Genomic DNA, 25,826 nt, shown 5'->3' on the forward strand with positions numbered 1-25,826 from the left:
CTACCTTTGGTATGTTAAAGGATAAGACAAGTTTTGAGGACAAAGATTGTATCCTTGTATACTCCTTGCAGACATTGGTTTTGCTGACCCAATAATATAACTCTCCTGATTATTAGAACTGAAAGGAGACTTTGGTTTGCTGAAATATTCTGCAATAGGTATTTTCATGTTGTTTTTTCTTATAAACAATGGGGTCTTGTGCTCAGCTCCTGAAACAGAAAATATACATCTATATATAAAACCATATTTGAGACACTTAAGTATAGCTGAAATAGAAAAAAAAATGTATATATAAATAAGACCATGTTTGAGATACTGAGTATAGCTTCCACCTTGTTTTAGTATTAAATGATATACAAAAAAACCCCATCATATGAAGTTTAGGTGAATCAGAAACAGCCAAAATTCATAAAAGAATCTCTTCTCATATTTCTTACCACTGACTCATCTTTAATGAGCTATGTGTTCTATAACACGCAGGCTATGCTCTTTTACTCTTAGAAACAAATGTGATTCTGATAGGAATGATTTAGCATTGATGATGAATAAGAGGGGTAGGCAAGTATTGGACCAGTGAGAGAAAGGAGAAAGGTCTATGGTCAGATAGTTAAAATAAGAGAATAGATAAGCAGGTTAAAACACGTTCATTGTACCATACACTACTTCCATAGCCTACATAATTGCACCCAAATAGCAATACAAATTTGTAAAGATGCTGAATAACAACAATGGAGTGAAAGGGGCATAATTTGAGGGATTTCTAGGTATCTAACAGGGAAAAATGTTGTGGGTCCTGAAGTAAGACAAAGTTAATTAGACACCATCAATGTCATCATTTTACAGTCCTAGGGTGGGAAGTTTGGTAGGAGAGTCCAGATGCAGTAGATTATCCTCATAGTTAGAGTAACCAGTGCTTTTTAATTTCTAAATTACACTTATTATTGTCTGTTAGCACATAAAGCCACTTTTGGGTTTGGTTAACCCCAATGGAACTGCTGGCATCTAGAGTGACCCCATGGGACTCTAATTAATTAGCATATCATTCCTAGTATGAGGGGAATTTGGAGAAATAACAAAGCTTATAGATATACTTGACAGTTTGTTTCTCTGTAGTCATATTTGCCATGCTTGTTTTAAAGCTAGAAGCTGCCAGATCCAGAGGGGTGCTTCTCTTGGGCTATTCTGGACCAAAGTAGGACTTTCACAATTATTTTCTCTGGTCCATATTGCAGGCTGGTACTGGACATCTGTCTGGTGGAGACACAAAACTGCTCTTTTTCTATTATATTTCACCTGTCTTACAGGGTACCTGCTTGTGGCTGGTTGCCATTTTACTCTTCTCTCTGGGCTGACTTTGTATCCAGTGAAATCATCCAGCTCTATGACAGTTAAGCTGTAAAGAACCAAACTCTGAGATCATCATCCTTTTGTAGGTCAATGCAGGGTTTTCCTTTTCATTGAGTTTGCAGGACTACACCTATAGTTCTGTTGTCCTGCTGTCCTGTTTCTAGGAATGTCTCTGTCCCTGATGAGGCAGCACTTTGCCTTTCAAAACAAAGGTAAATTTATTTTAAATTCATCTCTATGAGAAATTCAGCAGATGTGGTCCCTTAACAGTTTTGATGGAAATCACTCTTGTATTTTACTTTTTTTCTTGTAAAAGCACAAATCTTTAAAATCAATGTCCCTAAGTAGTTAGTACTTGCTGGTTTCCTTATACCGACTCAGTAATTATCACAAACTATACTTAACCTTTTGCTACTTCCTTATTTCCTGCAGATTCTTGGCTTGAGGCTCTGAATCAATTGGAGAAAGAAAAAAAATTAATTTCACAGATACAAATTAGACTATTCTATCAAAAACTCAGCATATATCTATCTTAAATATGCTGTCTCAGTTCTTTCCTTTTTAATGTTGTCAGTATTAAATTTACTTCCTAACAAAAAGTTCTTACTTGGAGTAAATATCTAACTAGAACGTCCATATGCTAGTCATGAAGGTGGATATTGGCTCTATCTCCTAGTTTCTGATTTTATGGATACTTTATGATAGAGACAAATTACAATATAAAATTCTCTGTCTTAATCCTTTTAAAGTGACAAATTATGTTTTTAATATTAATTTTCTCCGAATTTAAGTTTTACCAACTTTTAACTTTAAAGCAACAAGATTTTCTTCCTCAGCTTTAATAATACCTTAGCACACATTCTTTCAACATGATATGATACATAATAAATATATATTAATCTTCTGCTCTTGAAATTATATAGTTTAAGAAAAATTTCTTCTGAAATAATTTCCAATTTCCTTAGTGGTTATTCTTCTCTCTTAAAGCCCCCAGGAGTGTCAGAAAAATTAAGTGAAACAATTTATTTTTATCTTTATTATTCTACACAAAAATCATGCCTATATGATGTTCATTTAACAAAATATACAATAACCATAACACTATACTTTCGTTTTTTTTATGGCTTCTATTCTTAGTTAAACTGAAAAAAAAAAGCCCCCATATTTTCTTGGTTTTCTTTCTTGGAGAAAGAAAAAAAATTACTCTTGCTTTGCTCTTAGTGAAAAGGGAATTTTCCTAAAAAAAAAAAAAAAAAAAGGTTATTGGATAAAGAAGACATAGCCCCTGCCAAAATATTCTGAACAGTAGACTTGAGAACAGTTCTCATATTACATATAAAAATGAAAGAAAACACACATATTACAATCATTTACTGAGCAGAGTTGAGACTTGAACCTCAGCATATTTAGCATTTTGACAGATAAACAAGAGAACTCAAACCCTTTATATAACTATAGGCCCTTTAAGTGACCATATCTAATTACCTGGTTGGTTGATATCCATCCTTAGCTCCAGTCAGCACCTTTGGCTTTGCAGGTGAATTTGGGGGAGATTTGATCGTAGTGGGTGATTTAACTGCAGATGGCTTCCCAGTCTCTCCTGCTGGTTCCACTGGGTTGTTTCTTCTGTGGCGACTCAATAAATGTACCTCAGCCAGCTCAGAATGAATTAAAGCTGAGATCCACTCTTTTTCTGATTAAAAAAAAAAGTTGGAGAGTGGAAGTTGTCATTATCATGTTAGCTAGAAGCACAGGCTTAGTACTTATTTCTAGCACACCAGTGTGAAGGCTGGCGATCTGTTCTCCAGGTAGGTAACTATATGTGAGTAAATGTTGCTGCAGAAAAGTTCATTCATTTCAACCTAGTTTCTGTCGACCTATGATACTGTACAGTGCTCAGGGTAGTTAAGTCACTGTCTTTGAATAGCAGTGGAATAATTTTAAAATATTGAGTACAAAAGCTTTATAGGCTGCTGTAAAAATTTAAGGATACCTGATAATGCAGATTCTCTTTAGAAGTTTTGCTCTAGTCAGTCTGATGACCAGTTTAGTTTCAGGATAGCTGCTCTGTGTCACTTTTGGTCTCCCTGCTTGTTGGGAATTTTAGGCATTTTCATGGGATAGGTGTTAAGAGCCCAAAGGAGGCTGAGATATAACTATGTTGATGGTTTCGGTAAAAATAGGCAGAGTTGTTAACTGAGTCCAAAACTGGGAAAGCTATGTTACTGCCATCCATACTAAAGAAGAGAAACAGGCTCTATGTTCAGAATTCACAGTAGGTGATAGGATGTGCTCAGGGAGAGTTCTAGGTGTGTGGAATTTGGAACGGAAGCCCAAACCAGCTCTAACTGAGAATAAGGTCTCCTCTGGTCATAGGTGTTTCATATCATCCCAATGAGTTCAGTTGGAAACATACTGTATTTGGGGTTCATTAAATGACCAGCATGCCTGCAGTTGGAAATACAGTACTGTAATGATTCTGACACTGAAACATGGAAGAAACAATTGCAGCCTTATCTTTGCAAATCCAAGGTAGAAAACTTCAGATATTGGCATATTCCCAGTTTCTTTCATTAACCGAATCTCAGTATCTACAAATACTTATATCGATCTCACCTTTTGTACTTGCATGAAGCAGCCACTGTGTAACTTCTGCCAGAGAATCAGTATGTAAAATGTCACAGAGCTTTGCCAAGATCTGACAGAGAACATTAATTAGAGTTACAGGGTGAGCAAAAAAATTATACAAGTCTTAAAACATTTCCTTTATTTTCTTCATATCTCATCTCCCCGCGTCCATGATAATCAACTAACTCAAGTGGGATCTTAGTTCAGGACCCCATTTTCAAAAAGTACAAAATAATTTAAGTAATAGTTTAGACTAGGCAATGCTACGTGTTCCTCTTGTTATAACATCTTCTGTAGGAGAAACTCACTTCTGGGAAAGTGGTCCTTCCCTACTGTTCCTGGGGTTCTAATGGGAATCTGAAAGAGGCTGAAGCAGTGGCTTTGTTAAAAGTTATTATATAGTCTATCAATCTGTCTTTTTATTGGAGTTTTTAGCCTGTTTTTGCAAGGGTTTAAGTGTACCATCTTGTCACTTTTTAAAAATTATCTTCTATTTTTGTTCTACTTTTTCTTTTTTCTGCTTCCTTTTGGATCAATCAAGTATTTTTAAGCATTCAACTTTATTTTCTTCATTAGCTTTTCAGCCATACTTTTTTTTGTTGCTCTAGGATTAAAATATTCATCCTAACATATCATAGTGTCCCTTGAATTGATATTATACCACTTCATATATAATTTAAGAATTGTGAGTTATATTTCCAGTGCCTCCTGTCTAAACTTTCAGTTACTCTTCTACACAAACCAAAAGTCTTAATAAGACCTGTTTTTTATTTTGTTCCCTCTTTCTTAATTTATTTAACAAATAGTCAACAACTATCTAGTAAAATGCCATGCTGTATGTGCCCATTAATATTTTTCAAGCAGTGATGAGGGCTGAGGAATCAGTTGTGAATATAAGATCCCTATCTTCAAAGAGTTTACATTTTAATAGGCTTTTTTAATCAATCAGAGTCCAGTTAAACTTATGTCTATAACATGGCAGATGCCTTTAAGAGGAATGCTTTTTAATAGATACCTCTAAAGTTCCATCTATAAGAATTTTTAGTCTATTGATGTGCCCAAAGAAGCAAGACAGTCTCACTAAAACTGCATTCAGCTTCTAATTGTTAGGGTCAACCCCATGTAGTTAATTTTCTACAAATTTACCTTGGTCTTGGTTGAATATTGCTTGTGTTTTTACTTATTTAACATTCAACAAAAACTTATTTATAATTTCAGATTTTTAGCACTCATCTAGGCCCTGAAGAGGAAGTAGTAAACAAGATGGACAACTATGAGATCTTCTAGGACTCAACTTCTGGGGTGAGGAAAGAGAGACAATACTGAAACAAATAAATAAATGCAAACAATTCAAATAAGGCATATGTTATGCTCAAATAATAAAGGGTAATGTCATTGAGGATGACTGGGTAGCTACATTAGATTGGGTGGTCAGGCAAAATATTTCTGAGTGTTATTTAAACTGAAACTTGAATGAGAAAGTGACTACACAGAGGATCAAGGGCAAAAGAATGCTTCTGAGGATAAGCCTATGAGGTAGAAATGAGCATATTATAGAAAACATCAGTGTGGCCATAATTTTATAGGTAAGGTGGGTGGTGATTTTGAAGACTCTGTATACTATCTTTAGTTAGAACATCATCTTTTCTTTTATTATTTTTCCCAATATAGCCATCACATAAATTATTATATTAATAACACTGCTTATTTCTATAACATTGTTCTACTTTATTTTTAAATAGTTCCTTGTTAGAATTATTCAATGACCTTCTTTACAACATGTTTTGTTATGTATAACTGTTATGATAAATAATGATTATTTAAAATTATATTAGAGTCATCAATACAATACTTTCGACCTTTAATTCATTGTAGTGGGTCTTACAATGAGGCAATGTGGTATGTACCAAAGTGATTCAAAGAAAAGAAAAAAAATAGCAGATAACAAATATCAGATAGTTTATTATCCTTGATCATATGTCATTGTCAGAAATAACTGTGACTGAGGAGAACCCTCTAGTCTAATGTGACAACTATTAATATAACTAACTTTATAACTTCAGGCAGAAAATACTTGTGGAAATTTTCCAAAAATAAGAAGGGAGACATGAATGTTGATTGGAAGAATATTTGCCTTAATATATAACAAGGAAATAGACAAAAGTGGCAAGAAATTAGGGATAGTGCCTCTCAAGTTTTAGGAAAATAATGTCATGGGAAGAATTGGGCTGGTTTGGTTGGTAAATGCCCATATTTTTATTACATCTAAACCAAAGCTTGTGTTTATGTATGAGTGACAGAATTCCAGGGACAAGTAAAATGATTAGAAATGAAAACATGAACAGGCCTTGCATTTCAGGCTAAGTAGTTTTAAATATTCAGGTATCAATAAGGAACCATTCTTAAGTTTTAATGACAATAGTTATATGAGGTTTTTTGGTATGTTCATGCTATTCCCAAGTTATGGATTTAATAAACCTGCCTTTTACCTTTATTTCTTGATCCAGATAGTTTGGTATGCAAACAGTGTTCTCTTTGACATCAGCCTTGGTGCTCATTGCCTCTGAAGAGCAGGATCCAGCAGTATAGCATGCATTTGGAGGTGATGGTGACTTTTTAACCTTAATTTCTTCCTAAATAAAAAGTATATTATAATCAATATGCATTTCCTATTTCTATGCAAATTAAACATAAAATGAATGAGAAACATTCTAGTAAATAAGAGAGATCCATGAAAGTAAAAGGAGGATAGTTTTAATTCTCCTTTAAGTTCTATCAATCATTTGTATTTGGAGACAAAATAAATAGTGATATATTATTAACTTTTGTTGAAATCACATAAAACTCATAATATATAATGTGTGTGTGTGTGTGTGTGTGTGTGTGTGTGTGTGTGTGAATGACTATCCTTGAAGAAATACAGAATGAAATCAAGGTTGGAACTTGTTTTAAGTTGGTCTAAGCTGATAGAACTCGGTTCCTACAGAAGTAAACCTTCTGGGAAAAACACATTTACTTTGAGTTTCAGATTCCTGCAAATAATGTTTCATACAAGATGACCAACAATTGGGTCCTGAACCAAATAAGAAATTACAGTGAGAACTGGAAAATATTTTGAACTTACTAAAAATGTTGACTAGTGAAAATTGAGAAGGCAGCTAAAGCAATATTTAAATATTAATTTATAGCTTTAAAGTACACATATTAGAAAAATAAGTTAGAATAAATAAAGTATGTTAATATATAAAATGATAACAAGAAAAATCAACAAAATAAAAATATTCAACAGAGGATGAAAAATTCACAAAGTTTTTGATACACTATTAAAATACATAAAAACTTCTGTTAAAATCAATGAAGAAAAATAATGGCATGTTGTAAAAGGGCATCTCTTACAAATTCTGAAGATATTCTTACAAGATTATAAGAGCATTATGTATAACTTTTCCAATAAATTTGACAATTTAGATAACAATTTTTAGAAAAAGGATGTGTTGCTAAAATTGATTCAAGAAGAAATAGAAAGTCTGAAGTCTAAAGTAGATTTCAAGGCAAAGAATAGTATCAGGAGTAACAATAGTAATTTTTTAATGATAGAAAGATCATTTCATCCCAAGAACATAGCAAACCTTAACAGTTATACTCCTTAATAAGAGGTTAAAAATATATGATTAAAATTTACAGAAATGATAAGAGAAATATAGGAATCCATAATTATAGTCAGAAATTTTAATACCCTTTCCTCAATAATTTATAGAAAAAGTAGATAGGAAATCAGTAATGACTGTAGAAGACTTGGGCAATGATATCAACCAACATAACCTACTGGTGTTTATATTACATTGTACCCGAAAGCAGCAGAATAAAAATTATTTTCATGGGAAAATGGAAAATAATTGACCATGCTTTGGTTTATATAACCATTCTCAATAAATTTAATGTTTCAAAGAATGCAAAGTGTGTTCCCTAACTAGAGTGGAATTAATAAGTAATCCATGGGTCAAAGAAAAAATTTAAAAAGTTTTTACCATATATAAAGGTGGAAGCCAGAATCAATTAAATAGAATTGAAGAAACAATAGAGATAATCAATGAAATGAAACCCTAATTGCTTTTTTTTTTTTTTTTTGGTACTAGGGATTGAACCCAGGGTGTTCAATCACTGACCACATCCCTAGTCCTTTTGTATTTTATTTAGAGAGAAGGTGAATTGCTTAGGGCCTCAATAAGTTGTTGAGGCTGGCTTGAACTCATGATCCTCCTGCCTCAGTTTCCTGAGCAGCTAGGATTACACAGGTGTGTCACTATGCCTGTCTGAAACTCTGATTCTTTAAGAAGATCAGTTAAACAGGTAAATCTTTAACTAGACACATCAAGAAAGAGACACAAATTACTGATATAAGTAATGAAAGAACAAACATTGGTATAGATTATATAGTCATGAAAAAGTCTGAGGCAGGAGGACCTGGAGTTCAAAACCAGTCTTGGTAAAAGTGAAGTGCTAAGCAACTCAGTGAGATCCTGTCTCTAAATAAAACGCAAAATAGGGCTGGGGATGTGGCTCAGTGATTGAGTGCCCCTGAGTTCAATTCGTGCCACCCACCCTCCAAAAAAAAAAAAAAAAAAAGAAAAAAAAACCCTACAAATATTGTTCATGAACATAAACAAAATATTTTTTAAAATTTTATATTTAAAAGAATAGCATATCATAAACAAATAAAGTTTTCACCAGGAATTCAAGGTTGGTTTAATGTTTGAAAGTTAAACCCATGTAATTAATTCATTATATTAACAGACTGAAAAGAAAGATTATGTGATCGTCTCATATGCAGAAAATGCATTTGGCAAAATTCATCCCCTGTTTCTGATAAAGCTCTATAAATAGAAAAACATTTCTTCCACCATATGAAATGCATCTATGAATAAAGTAAACTTTATTGTACTTAATGGCTAAAGTCTAAATGTTTTCCCCTTTGTTCAGGCTCCAGGCAAGGATGTCTGCTCTCATCATTTCTGTTCAACAGTGTTCTAGAAGTTCAGCCATTGCAATAAGGTACAATAGAGATAAACACCAGGCAGATTTGAAACTATAATACAAAAATTATGCATTTCAGTGTCATCAAAATTATAAATTTTGTGTTTTTTTTTCAAAAACAGTGATACACAAAATAAGCAAGTATCATACTAGAAGAAATCTTTTGCAAAATGTGCATATGTGTTGTGATATAAGATTTATAATTGAAATATAAAAAGAAATTTTATAAATTATAACAAAAGACCAACAACCCAATGTCAAAAATAGGCAAAAGATTTGAACATATACTTCCTGTAAAAGGATATATGTATGACAAATAAGATTATGAAAAGATGTCAACCTCATTAGTCATTAAGAAAATGGAAATAAAAACCACAATAAACTACCACTATTTACCAGCTAAATTGTTAAAAATAAAACGAGTGACCAAAACTAAGTTTTGAAAGTCTGTGGAAGAAAGGAAATTCTTATTTACTGACAGTGGGAGGTGAAATGCTACAACCACTTTGGAAAACACAGTGGCCATTTCTTAAAAGTTTAAACATAAAATTCCTATGAGACTCAAGTTATTCCACTCCCAAAAGAAAAGACAGTACATATCTATAGAAAGACTTTTACACAAATGTTCATATTAGCTTTGTAAATATTAAAAATATAGGCAAACAGATAAACAAAATGTGAGACAATCATAAAATTAAATACTACTCAGCAATAGAAAAGAATGAATTATTGATGCACAAAACAACATGAATGAATCTTAAAATAATCATGCTGAATTAAATCAGATTTTAAAGGAGAACCCATTATTTTATTTCATTTGTATAAAAATTTTAAATCCAAGTGATATAAAGTGCTTTGGGAGTGCTGTGGTCATGAGGAGACTTTGGGGGTTAATATATACGTACATACACACATATATATGTAGATTCTCTTGATTGGAGTGCTAGTTTCCTGGATGTGTCAAATCAACTTGTGTATTTTGAATATATGCTTTTTATATCATGTTAGTTATATTTTAGTAAAGCTTTAAAAATATTGTGCAATGTAGTGACTTTTCAGAAAGATATGTGAAGAAAAGAAAAGGAAATGACAGAATCCAATTAAGGACTGGGGATATAGCTCAGTTGGTAGAGAGCTTGCCTCACATGCACAAGGCCCTGGGGAGGGGGGATAGTTGAGGATAGGAAAGGTAACAGAATACAACAGTTACTAATATGGCATTATGTAAAAATGTGGATGTGTAACCGATATGATTCTGCAATCTGTATTTGGGGTAAAAATGGGAGTTCATAACCCACTTGAATCTAATGTATGAAATATGATATGTCAAGAGCTTTGTAATGTTTTGAACAACCAATAAAAAAATAATCCAATTAGATAAATAGCTGTAAATAGTTGTTTCTTTACCTTTTTAATTACTAAGGGATTTTCACTGGAAGTTTTGAAGCACTCATTGAGTTTTCTGCAGGGCTCTGAAATGAGGTTTAGGAAAAATATATGTAAATTAAACTAAAAAAGAATTTCTATCATGTAAGGTGTCAATTGCTGAAATATATGAGAGTATATCTGACTTTAGGTTAAGTTCAACTCCAGGATGTATATATAAATATTAGGAAACATTTCAGATGGAATTTCATTATAACAGCATAAGAAAAGTGCATTTATATTAAAATATTAATTATATTCCCAAACTGATAATATAAAGATACACTGTAAGTGCTTTCTTAATTCAGTTAAACTGATTTAAAAGTACATATCTTACAATAGAACATGTTTTTTCTCTGTTTCATACACCATCAAGCTGTCACATTCTCTAATTAGAATAGAATTTATGTGTTTGTTTCCCTGAAGACAGAGAATATTTGTGCTGACCTATTATTGTATCCTTTCTTTATTTTTTCTTGTTTCATTAGTCTCTCAACTCTACTTTGACTTGGCCATTGAACAAAATCCCCCTGCCTTAAAACCACTTGAATTTTGCTGAACTTTAATTTAAAGACACATTCTGTGTAAGTGATGCTATCTTTTACCAAAGCCTTAATTAACACAACAGTTATTTTAAGATGAAAATATTTTGTACACATTCATAGTACTAACTAAATTCATTAATTCTAGCTAGAGAAAGAGAGAAAAATAAACTTTAATGTTATCTCTCCTCAAATAATGAAAACAAAATTGTGGTGAGTATGTAATGTTAGTGTTCACTCATGGAAAATCAAAGCTACTCAATTTTAAGCCAAAATGTAAATAATACAGATAAATAAGAGTTTGTAATAGTGTTGGAAGGACTGGGGCTATGAACACTGATCTCAACCTTTCCAAATTACTCTAGGAGCAACATCTTGGACCTGACCTACCTTGAGAGGCACAACCTTTAACAGAGTCAAGAGGAAGGGGAACCAGGAGGCTGCTGCCACTTGAATTACTGCCCCACATTTATGATGCTGAAGATTAGGCACTGGAATGCTATTATAGTCAGAAAGCTACAATATCTGCTGACCTTGCTTGTTTATACCCATAAATGCAGAATCTGAATATTGGGATGCTGTAGCTAGAAAATTCAAGCTTCTAGTCATGCTTGATATTATATAGCAAAAAAAAAAAAAATGAACTTACCCCTACAACTAACAAATCTTACTAGGTTGCAACTACTAATTCACTAATTCCTATGAAGTCACTCTGTCTTGAAAATGTAATTTTTAAGTTTCCAGGTGCTACAGAATTGGAAGGAATACTAGAAAGAAAGTGGAATAAGCGGACTTTAGCTCTTCATTGCCAATAGAAGAGTGGAGGAGGAATTCTTAAGAGAATAAAATGAATTAACCAGTGTGAATACCTTAGAATTGGTATGTGTCACATAGTAAGTATTTTGTAAATGATTACTCTTACTAATTTTAGAAAAAATATATTTTACTATAGTATACCAAAATAATTTGCATATACTCTGAAAGTTTTAGTAACAGCATGTGTTTATATTTAGTAGGAAAGAGGGAACTGGGTATAATTTTTACCATGCAGAATTCCTTTCTTCTATTGTACTTGTCCTTTGGATTTTACCACACATTGCTTTTGATTAAGTTTATCAGCTTCATTTAGAAAGTATTCTGCTAGGACCTGAGGACAAACCAAGAGGACAAAAACACAGAAGGCAGTGACACTAAGGCATGACCTTAAGGAGATGATAGTCCTGTGGGGATGTAAATAAGCAATTCTGTCCATACTGTTTCCTGGACTTGCTTTTTGACTGATGTAGTTTCCCTTTTGGTATCAGCTTAAAGATTCATATCCCCTTTCTCTTAGCTAGTTTTATAGGGATTAGAGACTACAATAATGCCAAATACATGTTGGACATAATAATAGTAATAATATTTATTAATGTTATTGCAGTACTGAATTGAAGTTAGAAGAGAGAAATAATTATATACTGAAAAACATATTTCATAGTGAGAAAATTCTATTTAAAAATCACTACAGCCATTTTAGCAATCATATAGGACCACACCAGTAATTTGTAGGAGATCCAAGAAGATATTCCATCAGTTGAGAGCAACTCACCTGAATGAGGTCTTGGGGGCATTTTGACTCTGCTTTGGGCTGGTGACACTCCTCTGACAGGACTCTCTGGGGCAGCAGGACTTGGTGGATAATTGCATTTGGCAAGTGGCATCTCATCCTTCTCTAACTGGTCAAACTGGCTAACACCATACAGGGCCCCGAGAGCAAGCTCATCGTCATTCACAGTACAGATCGGAATGTTATTCAAACCTAGGTGAATAAGATTAAAAAGATCAAACAAACAGATTAAGGTTTAGGCAGTTTTTCTTTCTTTTTTTTTATTATTTTATTGTTGGTTGTTCAAAACATTACATAGTTCTTAATATACCATATTTCACAGATTGATTCAAGTGGGTTATGAACTCCCATTTTTACCCCGTATACAGATTGCTGTGTCACATCAGTTACATTTCCATTGATTTACAAATTGCCTTTCTAGTGACTGATGTATTCTGCTGTCTATCCCATTCTCCACTGTCCCCTCTCCCCTCCCCTCCCTTCCCCTCCCCTCCCCTCCCCTCCCCTCCCCTTCTCTCTCTCCATCCCCTCTAAAAACTGGTTTTTTGTTTGTTTGTTTGTTTTTGGTGCTGGGGATTGAACCCAGGGCCTTGTGCATACAAGGCAAGCACTCTACCAATTGAGCTAAGTCCCCAGCCCGCAGTTTTTCTTTAAATATTGGCAATTTTCAACCAAGTATTGTTAAATGTGCAGCACTGGACTTCCAAAATGTATGAACCAGTGCTAGGTGCTATTCTTCAAAAGTTAGCATAGGTAATTTTGTTTGCAATACATGCTTCCTTAAAATATTCTGGCATTTTATCAACCTTAAGAACCAGGCCACATCTTTAACCTTGGTCTTAGAGTTAAGATGAATAGGCCTGCTTTTATCCTTTCACCCAAGTCTCTCACCAATGTAAAATTTTAGATTTTTGAAAGCATTCAGAACAAGTCCTTTAAAAAAGATACTCTGGATTTTTTTTGCCAGCAGATGGTAAAAAGCTTTTGGACGTAGGACTAGGAGGCTGGATAAAGGAGATTGTGAGGGTAGTAAAGAACTTGGTACAAAGGAACCTTACCTCTCCTGACCAGAGACTTCTGGTTCATTTACTTTCTTCTAACAGTTGTTTGCTTTTGATTCAAATATAGAAATTTGCTCAAATGTGAAATTATAGAGAGGTTCTTTTTTCAATATCAATGCAAAGTCATGTGGAATTGGACAGCTTAGGAAATGGTAATGTGCAGGACATTGATTCATTATCAGTGGGTTATAAGAGATAATAAAATATGGCTACTTTATCCCCCAAGAAATTACCAGGCAAAACTGCTGGAGTTTTCATGCTTATTCAGTCTTCAAAATCTCCCCATAGTACTGCTAGTCTGCCCTCTTCTTATTTATTTGCTCAGATGACATAAAAATGTCTTTGCTGACAACTTTGTCTGAAATACAGTCCATTTCTCACTGTCCCCTTATGTTCTTTTCTTTTTCTCATTGCACTTGTTACTTTTCATAGTATACCTATTTGCACATTGCTTGTCTGAGTTGCACTAGAACGTAAGCTTCATGAAAGCAAGGATTCTGTCTGGTTTGTTTGCTCTCCATTCCCAGCACCTAGAACAGTGCCCATCAGAAAGTAGGTGCTCTTTGATTATTTGTTGAATGAATGACTAAGAAAACCAAACATAAGGATTTTATTTAGTCAAATACTTAGATAAGAAATCATAAATGATTTCTTGAAAAGCCCTCAGATGCAGCTAAGGTGGCCACTGTTGCTTCTCAGAGAGGAAGTGAAATCACAGAAATCCAGGCTCTCTTTCAATGAAAGAACAAAGTCTCCTTAGTAAAAGAAGAACCTGGAGATAGGTAATGGCTACCATGGCAGGGACAGGTTTGGGGTTTTTGTTGTTGGTGGTGTTTTTGCCTCTTAACAAGTAATACATACATGGCCTCACAATCTGGCTTTGGCAAACATTCTGAAAGCAGCTATGACATTTGCTTATATTTCTTTTTGCAACACAATAATAATACTCAAACTTCTTTATCTACTGTTTCTGTTGTTAGAATCATTTTACTCTGTGTCTCTTGCCTGGATCTCTAAGACTTATCAGAATATAGCTTGAAATCTACCAATAAAATGTAAGCTATTAAGATAGTTATGTGTATAGGTTCAAATGCTTCCTATTCTCTTTAATGGAGCTTGAAGAGGTTACTAATTTGGAAAACAGATGGAAATTTTTTATTTTTTATATGTATTGATCGTGATCCCATCTATGTTTCCTTTCTTCAAAATTGTTTCTCTCTATTCTCAGAGATATTTTACTAGTTCTATCTCAGTATATCAGACCATTTCTTTTCTTTCACTGGGTTATATATAACTAGAAGTTGCAACTATTGTTATAGTGTATGCTACAGTAGACCCACCACTTGCCTAGAACATGGACTAAGGATATAGCTGAGCTCTCCAGCTGCCATGACCATCAGTTACTTCTGAGTAAGCCTAAGTCCCTCTCTTGGAATTACTCTTGGTTAAAGGAAGCTCTCATGCCCCAAAGAGCTCAACCAATGAGTGGGGGATGAGGAGTTAGCAAAAGGCATGGTGTCTTTGCCTGGAATTGAGATATCTCTGAAGGATCATCTGCCCCTTGTGGGATTGGTTGAGGCCTTTGTTGTGTTATATTTGTATGGCAGTTCAACTTCTGCCTGATTCTGCTTCCCTTGTTTTTTCACAGCTGTTACTCCCCAAAGCACTCCCCGATAAAGCTACCCAAAGCTCCATTTCAGAGTCTCTTTCCAAGGAATCTGATCCAAAAATATTGCTCTGTAGAAAAATATAGGGTACTATGATAAAACATCATGTAGGAAAATCAAATTAAGATTGAGGATATGGAGCCTGGAAAGTCTCTTTGAAGTGATGTTTAAACCAATAACTGACAAATAGAAACAACAAATAATAGGGAAGTTTCATGGCTAGAGGGAGGAGAATGTGTTAAAATCCAAGGGAAAGGCTTGTTGATGTTCAAGGAACTTAAGTCCAATATGGCATGTATATAATGGGTTTATGAGATGCCATAAGAAAAAAGAAATAATCAGAGCCCACATTATAGGGAACATTTTTTTATTGGTTGTTCAAAACATTACATAGTTCTTGATATATCATATTTCACACTTTGATTCAAGTGGGTTATGAACTCCCATTTTTACCCCGTATACAGATTGCAGAATCACATCAGTTATGTCAATATGTAAATCAGTGGAAGGGGAACATTTTATTTAATATCAAAATAAACAATCTTATCCTAAATGCATAGCAAGTCTCTGAAGGATTTGGTATAGGATTTTTGAACAAATTTACATTTTAATGTTATCTTTTTGGTTGCTCTATCATGAGTGGATTGGACAAGGGTAAGAATGGAAACGGAGCACCAAGAAGGACGAAAATTATGAAAATAAGAATCAGAGCAAAGGTAAAGGAAATGGCAATGGAGTTGTGAACATGACCATAGAGAGAATTTTTTAAACATTTAGGAGAAAAAGAGATAACATCAAGTGAAATATTGCCAAGGGAAGGGAAGAAGGTGGAGGAGTGAGGAGCAACCTCAAATGTGTGGTACCACTTGTTTATTAGTGTATACTAGTTGGGGGGACCACACTTCTGGGAGAAGACTAAGAGTTTAGTTTTGAAGAGCAAGTTCAGGGTTCCAATCAGGCATTCCATTCCTCACAAGTAGGCAGCTGAATATTTAGGTCTGAACTTTAGATGTGTATTGTAAACTATTGCCTATCTATGACATTTAAAATGTGTGAATGAGTGTATTTTCCTAGGATTAGAGTATAGATTACAAAGAGGAAATAGCCAACGGTTGATCTAAGATTTTACTGCAAGCTGGAAAGTAGAAGCCACAGGGATAGAGAAGAAACCAACAACCTAGAAACATATGATGCTACAGAAGCTAAATAAAATATTTGGGGTGGGGGAAAAATGAAGGAGGGAAAGAAAAAAGGATGGAAGGGAGGGAGGGAGGAGGTAGGGCAGTTGAAAGGGAGGGATGAATTAAAGTATTAGTGGTTAACTTTGTCAAATGCCACTAAAAGGTCAAGGTGGAATTAAACAGTGTCTGTAGTAGATATTTGTCAGGTCAGCTCAGTACCTTGTCTTTCTGCCTCTGCTCAGTACCACTGCAGAACAAGGATGTTTGTCCTGATGGGTCTGGACAGCTGAGCAGCCTCCTAATATTCTTTGTTTCTAGGTTCAGGCCTTTTTCCGACAAAGATGGTTCATTTGTATTATGATAATAATCTCACTTTTCAGGAATAAGATATGTTTCTATCTGCTGGGGGCTCACTGAAACAATGGTTCTTATTTAGTAAGTGAAAATCTCAGGGGTGGGTCTGAGGATCTAATGATGAAGCCCAACAGCTGAGGCTATACACTCCCTTAATGTCCCACAGTTACCCATCCTGGGCAAAGTGACAAGTTCATTCTAACAAGTCCCAGTAGTTCTGCTTGTTTTCCATACACTCATAATCTTGAGAAATCTACCTCTCAAAACAAAATCTACTTCTTTTTTGTTTCATCTAGAAGCCAAAGTATTGGTAAAACCTATACACTTTTTATGATTCAAGCCAAGCTAAATTTTGAGAAGATATTGTCATTAATATCCAATTTCCAAAACGCCTGTTCCATAAAGTTAAAGGAAGAAAGAATAAAAAAGAAAGCAAAGAAGGGAGGGAGAGACAAAAGGTATGTTTCTTTAGGGCTCGTATTACATGGCAGGCTGCGCTTGTAGTTTTAATATTTTAGTTTTAATATTTTAGTTTGTAGTTTTAATATTTTATTTTAATATTTCATTAAAATACTTTTAAACCAATTGGACAATGCTACCCTTAGTCCCCTGAATGGTCCCCATTGGCCTCGTGACTTTGACCCCCTCTCCAGGCCCCTGTCCTAACAATCAAGCAATCCAATGGCTAATGTCTAATAGAAAAGAGACTTGCTGTGGTGCTGGCTTTTGGTCCTAATTGTCAGCGAACATGCTTTGCCAGTGGTTAAATATTTTGAATAGCTGCCTTTTGTTAACTCACCAGAATCATCAAGTAAACCAATTGTGGAGGAAAGAGACACATCCTAAGACCTTAAGTCCCCTTACCTTTGATATGGCAGACTCTTCTGGGATGAGGAGTATGCCTAACTAGAAAACAACTCCCATTTCTAGTCACAATAGGGTTGCTTTTGCTCTCAAACTGAAGAACAGAAGTTGGGGATTTGAAGTTCTTTTGCATGACCTGTTGGTTGACCTCCTTCACTGTTGCCAAAAAAGTCCTTGGGGTCTAAATTGATTGACCTTAGTTTCAGTTATGCTCAGACCCTGAAATCACAGAATAAAAATTGTTCTCACAAGAGATTTTTTTACATTTTCTTATACAGCAAATATTTCCCATCATCTTTGCACTGAATTACTTCTCATGTCAAAACAATATGAGGCATTTGCTTTCAGATTAGATTTTTGTAAACCACAAAAATAGTATAGGTATGAGTAGAACACAAAAGTTTTCCTCTGGAAAATCAAAGAATTTGTAACAAAGTATATTCAATCTTTAATTGCATTTAAAGTTACTTTGTTGGCTTACCAACCAAAAATTACATTACATGATTATTAGCAATTTTGACTTAGTAAATTATAATGGTGGCTTTAAAATACAATGCCTAGAAATGTGCTTTACATAAAATTAACTTTAAATGAAAACATTTTATAGCATAATTTAAGAAGTCTAGCATTTTAAATTTGTATTTTCTTCTAAGAAGATGATATAACCTGAAGGAGAAAAATTCCAAAAGAATAACACTATATCTATAGATAATAAAATTAAGAACTTTTGTCATACTGTTGTTTGCAATATTCAGTAATTTTTAATTTTACTTTCAATCATTTAGCAAACATTTATTAGATACCTACAGTGTCATAGGTTTTGGAGAATAAAAATAATGTTATTACTTGTTGAATTCACAATAGAGTAGGAAAGAAAATACTTGAATTGAGAGCAAAGGAAAGACATTACTTTCTTAAAGATGGTACACTACTCTTATAATCTAAGAAGGATTTTATTTAATTAATTAATTTACTTTTTGGTGGCTATTGTATATATTTCTCATCTTACACAGATGCCAATTCATCATGGTGGAATTTGGAAATACATGCTTTTATTTCTAATTATGGCAAGGAGATTTTTGGGGTCAGACTAATTTGCAGTGTCAAAACATGTTCATAGTCTTCCCAGTTGTGGTGATACAGGCCTGTAATCCTGGCTACTCAGGAGGCTGGAGCAGGAAGAGGCCAACCTGAGCAAGTTCAAGGTCGGACTGGGCAACTTAGCAAGACCCCTAACCCCAAAGTAAAAATAAAAGTAAAAGAGCTAGAGATGTAGCTCAGTGATAAAGTATCCTGGGTTCAATCCCCAGTGTTGCCAAAAAAAAAAAAAAGTCCAGGTTGTAGAAATTGAAATCAGGATTTTATTGGAGTGGGGTATTTTTAGTTGGTTGACTATCTTTTTATACCATAGTCTGGATTTTCCAGGGTGTGGGTTTAGAGCATATAGTCTATAAATTACCAGTCCTGTTGCCACAGAACATCTGATTTTCAAGAATTTCAATTTGATACACATTAATTCTAAAATTATTATGTTAGATAAAATACATTTAAATATTATATTTAGAAGATACAATTTTCTGATAATAAAAAGTATGTTTTTTATTGTTTCTTATGACGACCACAATGTGGGTTTAGTTCTAAATTCCTTGTATGACCTCTTAGTATAATCAAACTTTAGATTTATTCTTTTTATGTTAGTAGCATCCTATTAAAATATAAAAGCAAGATGAATTACAGGCTTCAAGGAAGCACTGCTATTTTCATAAGAGAAGAAAGAGAACCCTCTGCTTTAGTCAAATTAGCATTGCTGTAACCAAAATACCTGACAAGAGCAACTTAGAAGAAGAGAAGTTTATTTTGGCTCACAGTATCAGAGTTCTCAGTCCATAGACTACCAACCACAATAGACTACCAACCACAGTCCGTAGACTACCAACTCAAGGCGAGGCAGCACATCATGGCGGGTAGGATGTTGTAAAGGGAAGCTGCTCCCCTCATGGCAGAGGCAGGAAGCAGAGATGGGATAGGAGTAGGGAGAAGGGGCCAGGGCTTTACCTGCCCACAGTTACCACCCAGTCATTCAAAAGAGGACAGACTGATTAGGTTTTGACTCATATTTCAAGTCCTTTACCTCTGAATATTGCTGTAGTAACCCAGGAACTTTTGGAGTGATACCTCATATCCAAACTGTAACACTCTGCTTTGATTTACTGTTGACCTGTTATACCAAATTTTAAAGTAAGTCACTACCATTTAAACCTACCTAAAGAATTGATGTGGGACAAACACACATAGAAGAACTAGAAGAACTGAATGTTTCAGTTGGCATATAAATGAATCCCATCAGACTACAGATGAGTAGCTAAAATCTAGACAGTAAATTACTTAATCTGTAGACACTTTGCTAGTTAAAGGCAAAGAGGGGACTATAAATCCAATTTTTATTCCAGTTTAGTGTCATTATCACCATCCAAATTGCCTGTTGTATCTTTTTACCCCAATACAGATTAAATGAATTTACTGGCGTTATTATACAAAAGGTTCCAGATAGGAAAAATAACTCTTACTTTTGGCTTACAAAAAATTTATTTTGATGTTACAGTTTTTTATTGTTTACAAATTACATTTAGGAGTAAAGGTAATATACAAATATTTTAGTTACATGTATCCCTGAAAATTCTGCAAAATATAAAATATTTATTGTTTGCTGTGATCCGAATGTGTCCCTCCAAAATTAATGTGTCAGAGCCCAATCATTAATGTGATAGTATTAGGAGGTGAAGCCTTTGGGACATGACTAGGTCATGAGGGTATAACCCTCATGAGTAGAATTGGTGCCCTATAAAAAATATCCCAGAGAGCTGCTCCACTCTTCCCATCATGTGAGAATGCAGTGAGAAGGTACCATCTGTGAACCCGGAAGTGGGCCCTCACCAGGCCCTTAATCTGACAGTGCCTTGATCTTTGACTTCCCAACCTTCAGAATTGTGAGAAAATCAGTGTCTATTTATGATTGACCCAGTTTCTGATATTTTGTTATAGCAGCTAAAATGGATTAAGGCAGCGTGCTTTTTGGTTTAAACTTAAATCTTCAAAGATACAGTAAATGAATAATTCAGAATAAAGGTTTATCTTGAATTATTCTAGCAAATAAGATAATATTGATAAAAACAGAACTACCTTAAACCTGAAGAAAATCAAAACTATGTCGATTAAACACTAATAATGGCCCACATCTTTCTCTTCAACCTCATGCTTATATTGATTTAAAAAATCTTTAGCCAATTAATTATTCATTACCTAGTGACTCTAGGAGATATCTTTCCAAAGTACATGGATTGATTTAGTGCAATATTTGTCTTTTAAGATTTCTTTTTATGGTAAGTGTTAAGTTTGAGTGATACCTTTTTAGAAATTATAAACTCAAAAGTAATGAAAAGATCATTCATCTTTGCACAGAATGAACTCTTTTTATCAGAAGGCAAGAAATATGAAAAAATAAAATAATATACTTATTGATGAATAAATGTTGTCTTTTCTTGGAGAATCAGAGATACTTATTTCTAAGATAGAAACTAAAACTTTTGCTAAAACCTATATTAGAGATAACTATCAATGCAAATTGGACCCGTGTATATCAGTGATGAATTCCATAAACTGAAGCAAAGTTTTGTCTACTTCTAAAAATGTGCCATTAATTATTTACCAAGGTCCAGATAGAATCCAATGATAAATAATAGTTATAGAATACATACAGAGAATAAAATCTACACACTTGTTTCCAGTATTTTAGCTTAACGGGCATTTTGCTTTATGATATAGGAAAAGCAGTTCTCAGACTGTTTTCACCACTATGATATGAATGACAACATTCCTATGACACGATCAGATTTTAGAGAATGCATCCCAAAATTATGAAGAAGCAGGGTATTAAAAAGTCCTGACTCAACCCTAGTGTGTCAGCATTGCTCACAAGAGCTAATTCTGACACTGATCTTTTCAATCAGGTTAAGAACAGGCATTTCCACTGTACATAAAAGAGAATGTTAGGTAACTTACCCTGCTCTGTATTAATTTCCCTTTAAAAGTAAGTATATTGCAAATATGAAAATTTTAGTAACTATCTCGGCTCTTACCTTACTGTTCCTGTTGCAAAACCAAGGCTGAGACTTCCAGACTTACAGGATACCCCCCCCAAGAGATCTCCTGACTAAAGGTAGCTCAGTTCTGTTTATACTTCCACTTGTGATGCTAACAGTCTGCTTTCACTTTGAAAAGAAAAAGAAAAATCTATATTGAGGTACATCTGTGGGAAAATTTAATTGAAATCAATGCTTGTCATTCAAGTAATTGTGCAAATACTTCTGGGAACAATATTTTCTTATAGTCTCTTTACCTCTATATCATCAAAATACTGAATTTTACTTAGAATAAATGACACATAATCCTCAAAAGAGGAAGTCTTAAAAGCCTTGCTAATCTGCCTAATCCCAGCCTGAGCCATTGTTATTTAGAAAACACTATGTAAAGCTATATGAAATATTAGTATTCTTAGTCCAATATGCAAAACATATGCTTAGAAAGAGAGAATATGATATCTGATTAATGGGATAGCTGAAACTTATTATGAGTTCATAGAGTTATAAAGCTTATTATTTTGGTGATGAATATTGAATCATTCTGTATCCCCTAACCTACCATGCACACCATTCAGATCTTCCCTGGGCTTCTTCCCTCACTGTGTTCATCTCTGTCTACATAACACTTTCTCCAAAAGGCTTCCTAACCCCTTTCAACCTCCATCACACTCTAACCCTTTTTCTCCTTGATCTCTCATAGCACTTATTACCCCCTCATGTTATTTATTTATTTAGTTTTACATTCCGTATATTCCCTTGTAGTGATTAAGCAGGCGAGCTAGCTTAAACTGAGCTAGCCCAGTTTTCACTCTGTATTCACAGTTCCTACATCAAGTATTGAGCATATACTATATAGCAGCCTGCTACATAGTACATGCTCAATACTTGTTAAATGAACTAAATGTATTTCTCAGAATATCTTCACTCCACAGACTCAGTATGTTTATTTATATGATCCCCTAAAAACCTGGTGACTTACTTTATAAAATTAAATACCCCATTTCCTTGAAACAGATTTATTTGACTTTTACATGTCTTGAAACCCAGATCACTTGAGTACCATCAAGTAAATCAAACTTAAGCTATTAGAAAATCATTGAAATAACGAATTTTAAATTATACCTGAGAATAGTTTGTAAAACAGATGATCTGATTAACATGAACTCAAATCTGTTGGTACCCTTCCAGCCTCATAATGGGACCAGACAGAGTTTTTGTTGATTTCCTTAAATCCTTGTACTTAAGCTGAGAATTTTTGATTGGCAGAAACAGCTATTTTCTAATGCCTTCAAAAGATATAGCTGTCTCCTTCCAGTTTCTCCCAGTCACTCCAAGGAGCCTGCTGGCTCCCTGGTTGTTAAGATACACTTCCTAGCTTAGCAACATAACATTCCTTGAGGGAAGTCTGAATTCTAGAACCTCTTTACTACCATTTCTCTCAAACCTCTTGTTACCCTCTACCTGACAAAACCAGGTAGCAGCAGATGACTTTTCTCAATTCTGAACATAGAATAGAGTTACATCAATTTTTTTAAAAGGCAGGGGAGAATTTTATTGATAATTCTTCCTGCAATTCTGCTTAAAGAACACTTCTATGTGGTATATTCAGATTTAGCTCAATTAAAAACCTATGGAGAGATGGCATGAATGATTTTGAAGATTTCTCAGTTATGAATGAAATTCACTGCTCTGTTCAACCACATTGAAAACAATATCACAATGATAATTAGAAGTCATATAGTAACATACACATGTAAACATGTATATACATATTACTGTCAGGATGGTATCTACTGATGCTTCCCAGTATTTTTCTTTTTAAATTCACATGATTTTTAATTACTGAATTATAATCTCTGGAAGCAATATAGATTAGTTTTGAAAGATAAATACTATCCCAAAATAGTGCAAGGAGAAAACCTAATTTAGTCTATTTACATGACTGGTTCCAAAAATTAGAAGCTTCACATCTCTCTGTCCCTATAAATCATTTATGGCTTATGCCTTGCCACTTTGCTGTATTGGGACGGGGGCAGACTTGATTTTCTAAAATATTTTGACATTTTTCTGCTACACTTTGTATCAGTTAGGACATTTCTTTACACGACTAATAGCAGAGACCAGTAATAGTGCTTTGAGAAAGATAGACATGTATTTCTCCTTCATATAAAAGAATTCAATACTCGTGGGTTGTCATGGAAGATCCATGGTGTCATTATGAATCTGAGGTTGTTATGGTTTAGATCCATCGTTCCATAATATCTGGCTTCCAATTTTGAAGTTATCTTTTGTCCAAAATGTTTTCTGAAATTCTAGGCATCCAAGATGGCTGCTATATTTGCAGGTATCAAATCCATTCTACAGGCAGGAAACAAGAGGAAGGGGGATGTGTGGGCACGTACTACCCATCTGCTCCCTCAGAAAACTTTTCCAGGAGTCCCAGACAGTAATCTAACACTGACCAGTTCTAGCTTTAAGGAAGGATAGAAAATATAGCTTCTTAACAGGGTATATTGCCACTCAACTCTAAAATAGATATTAAGTTATAATGCCAGAGAGGAGAATGTATATTGGGTTGTAATCAGCAGTCTTGCCATACATAGGTAATTAGTACTTACCCTGTGTAGTACAGATCTGCATCCTGTGTAGTTGTGCCTTCCCTAGAGGAGGCCATTAGAGGTAGTCAGCTTCCTGGCTATGTAACTGTGATTCAGTTTTATTTCCTTTATGGAGATCCATGAGGTCCTTTCTTGCTTGAGTGAGGTAGGTTGTGAAGTATATAATATTCAATCATAAAATGAATCTGTGGGCTCTTGGGAGTGTGTTATGGTTATGGACTGTGTGTATCTTGGAGCAGCAAGCTAAGAAGCCTGAAGTCCAGCTGATGTGGACTGTATGAGTGTACAGCTTGTTATCAGCTATGTCTTTCCCAGTGACTTGGTATTTGTGCCATACCAGTTATTATATATTTTGAATAACATCCTTCACTGTAGGATAATCTCTATCTTCATACTTTTGAGAGATAATTCAAAAGTGCCCAACAAACCACCTACTTGGGAGCAGTGGGATGTAAAAGACCTCAGATAGAAGCTCATATGAAGTATAATGCTGTCAATTTTTCATTCCTACCTACAACAAATACAAGGTCATTTAGTGGGAAGTCTTTCATATTCAATAGAATTGAACTTGTAGAAATTTAGAGACGATTGTCTAAGGAGAGGCTAAATAAAGACCGTCTTTAGATTTCTTTTTCTTTTTTTCTTTTGTCAAGATGTGTATGTGAGTGTGTGTGTGTGTCCAGGGCTTGCAGGAATAGAAGGGAAGTGATCACCACCATAACTTCACTTTTTTATTTTGACTCTATAAATGTCTGTGCCATATCTCTCTCAAGGACATTTCAAAAACAAACAACCTCCTCTGAATTGCACCCGGAAGATGTTACTGGTCTGAATTTGAGTGTGATGAGAGAGTTTGCATACAAGACAGAAAGAACTCAAGCTTTTGCTTCTTTTCTGGTATCAATCGTGCTCCTGGCTGTCTCCAAGTTTCAGCTTTTGTTTTCACCGCAGCTGAGGCCTCTGCATGGCTGCATTTTACTTTCTCCCTTATTTTTCTGTTAATAATCTGACTTGTTTCAGTAAATGTTTTTCGAACAATTTTTGAGGAAAATTCTGTATGTGCCAGGCATTGCGCAAGGTGATGATGCATGCTGGTGAAAAAAAAAAAAAGTGATGATCTCTTTCTTCCCGATGTGCACAGTCTTGGGGAAAAAAGACAGTACTAAAAGAAGTAAACACTTACAGACAGAGAAAGAGCTTGTATTTGTTAGGATGTGTTTGGCTACAAAAAAAAAAAAATACAGTGGCTTTAACAAATGAGGTTTTTGGTTTTTTCCCCCAAATTTAGGCAAGTAACCTCAGATTAATGCAGAGACCCATAGATGTTATGGGACCCTGGCTCATCTCTCTTCCAGCTCCA

At 34.4% G+C, this 25,826-nt stretch overlaps 1 protein-coding gene across 1 annotated transcript; it reads right to left on the reverse strand.

The window, feature by feature from the left end:
* LOC308654942 (uncharacterized protein C4orf17) lies at nucleotides 1-17,842 on the reverse strand (the record flags this gene model as incomplete). The annotated part of the gene is made up of 8 exons (XM_081304685.1): nucleotides 1-209; nucleotides 1,753-1,796; nucleotides 2,833-3,040; nucleotides 3,964-4,045; nucleotides 6,465-6,608; nucleotides 10,417-10,481; nucleotides 12,565-12,774; nucleotides 17,710-17,842. The coding sequence occupies 8 exons, from the start codon at nucleotides 17,840-17,842 to the stop codon at nucleotides 1-3; spliced, it is 1,095 nt and encodes a 364-aa protein (XP_081160811.1).
* Nucleotides 17,843-25,826: the final 7,984 nt, after the last annotated feature.

The sequence above is a fragment of the Spermophilus citellus genome (genome assembly GCF_964194105.1).
Source record: "Spermophilus citellus genome assembly, chromosome: 8".
Lineage (NCBI taxonomy): Eukaryota > Metazoa > Chordata > Mammalia > Rodentia > Sciuridae > Spermophilus > Spermophilus citellus.